General features: G+C 46.5%; 1 protein-coding gene across 1 annotated transcript in view; it reads left to right on the top strand.

The window, feature by feature from the left end:
* Positions 1-2,124: 2,124 nt before the first annotated feature.
* The window catches only part of ACTR1A (ARP1 actin-related protein 1 homolog A, centractin alpha), a 9,191-nt gene continuing 3,635 nt past the window's right edge, over positions 2,125-7,680 (top strand). The window contains exons 1-7 of the mRNA XM_008643961.2: positions 2,125-2,240; positions 3,131-3,206; positions 3,955-4,080; positions 4,874-4,998; positions 5,305-5,521; positions 6,393-6,485; positions 7,227-7,401. Coding sequence (XP_008642183.1) covers positions 2,140-2,240; positions 3,131-3,206; positions 3,955-4,080; positions 4,874-4,998; positions 5,305-5,521; positions 6,393-6,485; positions 7,227-7,401 — 913 coding nt within the window. The 5' untranslated portion in view covers positions 2,125-2,139. The remainder of the gene's footprint in view (positions 2,241-3,130; positions 3,207-3,954; positions 4,081-4,873; positions 4,999-5,304; positions 5,522-6,392; positions 6,486-7,226; positions 7,402-7,680) is intronic.

Genomic DNA, 7,680 nt, shown 5'->3' with positions numbered 1-7,680 from the left:
TTCAATCTCTAAGTTAAAATAGGAGCATCATTGTTCTCCTGAAACCAGTTCCCCGCAGCAGAATGTGCTAGCAGCAAGATCAGTCATTATCTTGAACAAAATATTCAATAAGTGCAATATTCTAACATGGTTACATTATGTTACTGCATTTCATTCAACTCTTTTTCTGCAAACCTTGACACAGGGTGGTGGTATTCTTTCCCGGGCAGAGAGTTGTTTATAAGCTATGATAAGAAAAATCAAAATAGTGGTTTTGGTTTGTTCCTTGTTTAGCTTTGAAGGAAATAGCCAGAAGAGAGTTTGTCTCAATGGAAGTCTTTTTAACACTTCACAGGCCACTTTGTCACACTGATATCAGTTAGTGGAGACCTTGGGATGCAAGTGGAGCCAAGTCCCTTGTGCCAAAAGGAAGTAGTTAGTCCTGCCTAGTTGGCAGCTTGGGTGTGCTCCTGGAGCCGGCCTGGCTGCAGGTGTTTATCCGGAGACAAGGATTCAAGCAATCCACCTTTCGTATGCTTTAGAAATAGCTACATCTGGTTTGCAGAGTATTCCTGACACTCATCTCCTGCAGATGTGTCCTGGCAAATCTGGCTCTGGTGGTTCAGAGGCAGGAATATCCCGGCTCTGGTGGCAGAGCGCACGTGCTCTGTGCAGAGCCTGACATCGTGGCTGAAGCTGCTGATGGAAGTAGCTTGGCAGTAAAGCGCTGAACTGTGAACGGGAGAAGCTGGGGCTGCCCCGCATTCCTTTGTCCTGAGCCTGCTCTGGCTCTGGGATGGCGGCAGGCAGGGCTTGCCTGGCAGAGCCCTGAGCAACTCATCTGGCCCTGGCCTGGAAGTGAAAGCAGTGATGCTTACCCATGCAGAGGTGGTCAGAAGTGGAAAGCTGTGGAAGAGCTGTGTTGCTACTCATTTTAAAATGCTGTGGAGCAGCCAAAATGTCTTTCTGGCCTCAAAACCAGAGCAGTCCTGCTGCAGAGCCCTTCTCTGCCTGTGCAGAGTGAACAGGCACTTCACAGGTCACAGCTTTCAGTGCAAACTCACACACACTTTGCTCCCACCATGGGGCTAAGCAGAACTGCTCCTCTTTCTGCAGAAGAGCTTGCGCCCATGGTAGTCTGGGATTACCAGTGAAACAGCTTATCTGAGGAGATCCTATGAAAATCTGCTCCTTAGCAAAACTTGGGTGTTCCTGCAAGCTGCTCATTGTTTCAAGATGTCATTCCCTTGTGCAGGGAGAGGAAATGGAGGAGGGGAAGGAGTCAGCAAAGATCCAAGTTGATGATGGTGTTCCTGGGATGCTTCCGGACGGGGATGGGAGCCGTGGGGCCAGATGCCTGGCACTGACTCCCTGCCAGGGCCTTGCTGCGGCTGGCTTTACCCGCTCTGTGTTTGCTGCTTTGAATGTTGCAGAAGGCTCTTTGGATCTGTGCCTTTCTGACTGCCATCCCTCATCTCTTCTTTGTCTCTTCTGAACAAGCTCTATCCCGTCAGCTGTGCTTTCTGCCCCCAGCCTTTCCCCTTGCAGTGTAACCAGCACCTTTGTCCTATCCGGACCCCAGTCTGGGTTGGTTTCAAGTGTCTTTTCTGACCACCTTTCTGCCTCCTTAGCATTAGCTAGTTCATCCACCACTTGATTACCTTTTCCTAGTCTCATCTCCAATCTGTTTCCCACAATTCTTTGCTACTTCCTTCTCTGACTTTATCTGCCCTCCCTCCATTCTTTCCATTTCTCCTTCTCGGAGGCCTGTATTTTTCATTCTCCCAGTGCCTCCTGAAGCTGGCAGAGTTCAGTTGCTCTTGCTGGGCTTTCTAGAGCGTTATCCTCCCCCCAGAGATTATCTAATATTGATAGACAATTGTGGAGTGTGGATTTAGCCTCCTGCACCCCTCACAGTAGCCCTGGCTACAAAAATACTTGTCTGTACAGGGCAGTGTTTGGGTGTGTGCAGAGCAGTACCAGGGTGCCCAGGGTAGTTGTACCCTGTGAGATGTGTCACTGCCAAGGAGGGTGCTAGTCACTCCTTCCAATAGCCAAGCTGGCACTTCCCATCCCTAACCTTCCTGGTAGAAAGGACAGGATCTGGCAGTGCTGATGTACTATGTCACTTCTCTAAAACTTGTGAAGATAATGGAATGAATGATAAGCTCATTTATTTGTCTGTTGCTTCCACAGGGCTCGGGTGTGATTAAAGCAGGTTTTGCAGGCGATCAAATACCAAAATACTGCTTTCCTAACTAGTAAGTACTCTGCTGGTCTTGGTAACTTCTTAGTACTGTGTACCAATTCTTTATATGTAGAGGGGAAGAATTGCCCAGTTTTATAAATGGAAAAATGAGTTACTCTTTTCTGCCTGCTGCAAAGAAGCACCAGGGAGATGAGAGCTCCGCTGTTAAATATTTTGAGATTTTTAGGGACACACACACATCATAAAAGATGACATCGCTTTGTCAGGCTCAACACACAACCAAAGCTGTAGGATTGTTTAATCTGCACACATGAGGAAAGAGGACTAGGAAAACTAAAATTTGGGATGAGAGGTGTGAAGACCTCTGTATTTTTTCAGTGTGTGGTATGATGTCTTGATTCCTGACAGTCTTCTTTGTAAGTTTTCTTAGAGTTTTGCCAGGACGAAGACTGCTGGAACAGGAACTCTGAATAGTCACTGGCTTTTATTTTCAAAGCAGTGGGATTTTAATGAGTAATTCTGTGTTCTGAGCAATGTGTTCTGTATGAGATGGTGGGGTATGGGACTACAAATGTCTAATCTTGAGAAGCCTGCCTCAGGTCAGGCAGCACGTGTGGATCCAACACCTCAGACAATTGTTCAGTCTAGCCATGTTCATCCCAGGCACTGTTGAAACAGGTGAGTCCTGAATAATCAGTAAAAATGTGGCCAGACTCAGCTGGTTTATGCCCAGCCATTCAGAACTGTACAATCTATCCCCTTCACCTCTGATTCTGAGATTAGCTCAGAGCAAACCTGGGTCTGTCTGCAGCTGGTAGTGCCGCCAGACACACCCATTGCTTGAGAAGGTTCTGGTTAGGACAGAGAGGAACACAAAGGAGGCAATCCTTGGGTACATATGAACTCTTTGTAGAAGCATTTACTCTCTTGTCTCTGTTCTAGTGTGGGCAGACCAAAGCACGTTCGTGTTATGGCTGGTGCTTTAGAAGGGGACATTTTCATTGGTCCAAAGGCAGAGGTAAGAACACCTGTACACTGCACTTCTCCGTATATCTCAGTGTGCTGCTGTAAGGCGGGGGTGTGGCAGCTGGACTGTGGTTCTTTGGTATTGTGTAGGTCTGAAGAGTAGAACAGATTGTTGCTTACATGTGTGTCTGAGGTGGAGTGGAAAGCTTAATGACATTCTTGTGCCAATCTGCTGACCACAGACCTAGTTCCCAAGGCCTTCGATATCTCTCTCTTCTCTTTAGGCTACTTCTAGCTCTATATGGTTACATACTTTTGACTGAGAGCTTTAGAAATGGACCCTACTCGATTGCTGTATATCTCCCTGCCATGGGCAGGAAGCTTCTCTCCACAGTCCTGCTTCTGTCAGCATGTAGCCAGTTGTGTGGTCACATTTCTTGTGAGCCCTTCCAACTGCATTCCCCAGTAACATCCTGTTATGTTTTATATCATGGCTGAGCTGGTAGTACAAAGATACCATATGATAGGTGTCTGTGTGTTGGCTTGAAAAGTGTTAGGAGGGAATATGGTCTGCAAATGTCAGACATACACGTTCCTACTTGGTATGAAAAGGCCTTATCTAGTCTTGGCTTCTCTGGGAGAGATATTTGTGATGAGTGTTCAGGTTTTGCCCTGTATGCTATAGATAAGTTATCTTTTAGTGGAATCAAAACTGAAGTTGAGTCTGACAGTAAGTCACAGTGCTCAGAAGCATGATTGTTGGAAGCTCTGATGCTCTCTTGTCCTTTCTGTTTGCTCAGGAGCACAGAGGTCTTCTTGCGATCCGATACCCCATGGAGCACGGCATAGTGAAGGATTGGAACGACATGGAGCGCATCTGGCAGTACGTGTATTCTAAAGACCAGCTCCAGACGTTCTCAGAAGAGGTGAGAGACCACATTATATAAAGGCACAGGCATCATTCGGGGTGTGTGTGTGTAACACCAGGAGCCTTGGGACTCTGGGAAAGATTTGGGACTTTTCCTTTGCCCTTCTTTCTAAATGTGTATCTGTTGTTAAATTAGGCTCTTTCACCTCTCAGGAGATACTGCACAAGAATTGTCCAAGCAGAATTCCTCTCCAGATCTGATGGTCTGGCCTGACTGAAAATCTGCCTTTCACATTTGCTAGCCACACTCTCTCTAATGATTCTACTCTAGGTCAAGTGCTTCTGACTTTTCTTGTTCTGCCTGCACATCAGGCATATCCACTCAGCAATGACATGATTTGAAGTGAGGAAGGAGAAAACCACAGTCTTGTGGTCTGGAAGGATCTGACCAAAAAATTATTAAATGTCTGAGAGTAATCTAAGTTGTGGAGTAGGAATATTTCTGTCTGCTTGTGCTAAAACCATATGCCTTCACCCTTTTTAGGGTCTGTGTATTTTGGCTAATCTGGCTGATTTTTGTCACTGAGAGTCATCTTGTTTGTCCTTCATGGGGCAGAGTTACTCACAGAGCACATTTCCTAACACTTCTTCATAACTAGACCAGAACCCTGCTGGTCTTCCAACCTAATAGAGATTATTCACAGTCCAGTACAGCTCAGCTGAAATTACTCCTTTGTACCTGTCCTCTTGCACCAGTGGTTCCTAAAGTAAATAAATAAGCAGAAACTTTTAGGAACACACCCCTACTGCCTCCTGGTTACTGCAGCACAGCTCCTTCTTCTCTTTCCCAGCATCCTGTGCTGCTGACAGAAGCACCCCTAAACCCGCGCAAGAACAGAGAGCGTGCTGCTGAGGTGTTTTTTGAGACCTTCAATGTGCCAGCGCTATTCATCTCCATGCAAGCTGTGCTTAGCCTGTAAGTGTCTTTCGTCTTGGATTTGTGTTTGTGGAATGTTGCCACAAAATCCATTCTTTTACAAAATAAACCTGTGGAAGACCTCACTAATGTCTGATTTACCCCCTTTTCATGCAAGGACTGAAACTCAATTTGTGTAATAAAGAGTTTACAGGAAATCTGCTGAAATGCAAAGAGAACTTGGGTTTTGAGAGTTTTTTAGCCCCTGTTTGTGTGAAATCTCTGCTTCCTGAGTTGAGTGTGGATGTGTTGCCTGGGCTCACTTTGAGTTGCTTGTTCTGACTTGAGCCTTTGTCCCTTCGGTAGCTATGCGACCGGCAGGACCACGGGAGTGGTGCTGGACTCTGGGGATGGCGTCACCCATGCAGTTCCCATCTACGAAGGCTTTGCCATGCCTCACTCCATCATGCGGATTGACATTGCTGGCCGGGATGTCTCCCGCTTCCTGCGTCTCTATCTCCGGAAGGAAGGCTATGACTTCCACACAACCTCCGAGTTTGAGATTGTCAAGACCATCAAGGAGGTGATGCCCTGCCTTGTTTCTGTGTTGGTCCAAGAGGGGATTTCTTCTCAAAGGAAACTGTGGCTTGTGAAATCCGGTGGGAATCCATTATCTACGTGAGGGAGTTTAGGGCCATTAAGATGATTAAAGGACTCTCGTATATGGAAAGGCTGGGAGAGCTTGGACTGTTGAGCCACAAGAAATGGTTGGGGAGAGTCTCATCAATGTATATAAATGTCTGAAGGGGGGGTGCAGAGAAAACAGAGCCGGACTCATTTCAGTGATGTCCAGTGACAGGACAAGATGCACAAACTGAAGCTAAGGAGGTTCTGTCTGAACACAGACTTTTTTTAGTGTGAGGGTGACCAAGTGCTGGCACAGTTTGTCTAAAGGGTTGTGGAATCTCCATCCTTGGTAATATCATCTGGACAGGGTCCCGGACACCCTGCTTTAGGGAAACCCTGCATGGACAAGATGACCTCCAGAGGTCATTTGCAACCTTAGCTGTCCCATATTCTGGGACAGTTATAGTCAAAGTCACATTAATCCCTCTTGAGGGGCTGTTAACAGGGAGGTGAAGATGGGTTGGTGGTTCAGAATAGGTTTTGCATTTACCTGTGCTGCAGTTTTTCAAGGTCTGATGATCTCTTTCACTAGTGTTTGTTTACCCTTCATAGAGTAAAATCCATGGCAGCTAGGGATCACAAGTGGGATATTGCAAGGTGGTTTACCTGCTGTGAGCCCCAAGGGTCTTTTCTCCAGCATATAATATTGTTAAAATCAGTCTTGCGAAGGGATACGTGGATTTTGATTATTTGTGAGAAAAATATTTTGTCAGAGGCATTTGGGTTTACACTTCTCATCTTCCTCTCCCTGACTGTTTCCTCTCCAGCGTGCCTGCTACCTGTCAATAAACCCCCAGAAGGATGAGACTCTAGAGACTGAGAAGGCTCAGTACTACCTGCCAGATGGAAGCACTATTGAGGTTTGTAAGGACCACACCTGGAGAATTCCTCATGTGAAGCACAGGGTTTCCAGAAAAGCTCCCCAGTGATGGGAAATTTCATACAGTGTTAGATGGGAGGGGATAATTTTACAAGACCAAAACTCATCCTAGGCTGTTGACTGGGCTCTAGAATTTTTAGGGACAGAAAACTTTAGTAGAAACCTCATAACCTCTAGTAGAAGTCCTGGTTAAGGATGCAGCATGATTGTGGGGACTCTGAGCTGTTTGAGAGCAGGCTCTGATCTAATAAAACTTAATGCAGATCAGGTATGGAGTGTGGGTAGGTGTCAGCTCACTAAATCCAGCAGTGGTTTTATATGTGCCTTTTGTCCTGCCTAGAATTGTCTCCTGTGCACTAACAGTTGCTTTCAAGAGTTAGGAATACTCCTCAGAAGACTGAACCCACTATTATAGAATGGTTCAAAGAGAGGAAATACAGGTTTTACCTCCAGTACCAGGGCTAGATTTGCTCCCTTTATGCCAGACCTGCTGTATGGGGCTGAGCAAGTTTCTTCATCTCTTTCATCTGCAAACTGGAAATGGTGCCCTTTGTAGGAGCTGTAGTCCAAACTGGCATTCACTTGGGATCTAGTGGTGCATCAGGAATGTCCAGGAAGCTTCCTTACTCTGAAGCTTCACCTAAGAAAGGCAGGCCCATCTGTAGGTAGTGAGCAAAGCCACACTGTTCTCTTCCCTCTGTGCTAACTTCTGCTCTTGCAGATCGGCCCTGCCCGTTTCCGAGCCCCAGAGCTCCTGTTCCGGCCGGACCTGATAGGAGAGGAATGTGAAGGACTTCATGAAGTGCTCGTTTTTGCCATTCAAAAGTCAGACATGGATCTGAGGCGAACGCTGTTCTCCAACATTGTGCTGTCTGGAGGCTCCACGCTTTTCAAAGGTTCCTGCTTCTCTTTCAGTGTGCTGTGACATACCTGATCTCTTGTTTCTTATGTGAAACTGGGAAGATAACCCAGATCACCCAGCTTGTCCTCTGGGGTGAGGGCTGTGTAAACTCTGCTCTCTTGGGGCATTTACTGCCTAATTTTCTGAGTCCTAGTCATATCCTTCTGCGTATGCTAGACACCTGCTCTCGTACATCACTTTCTGGGCTTGGAGGCCTTTTACTGTTTTCCTCCAATCAGTGCCAGTGGAAGGACTGAATAGCTGTGTTCATTCC

Source organism: Corvus brachyrhynchos, unplaced genomic scaffold (genome assembly GCF_000691975.1).
Source record: "Corvus brachyrhynchos isolate BGI_N302 unplaced genomic scaffold, ASM69197v1 scaffold61, whole genome shotgun sequence".
NCBI lineage: Eukaryota > Metazoa > Chordata > Aves > Passeriformes > Corvidae > Corvus > Corvus brachyrhynchos.
This window is presented reverse-complemented; position numbering and strand designations above follow the sequence as displayed.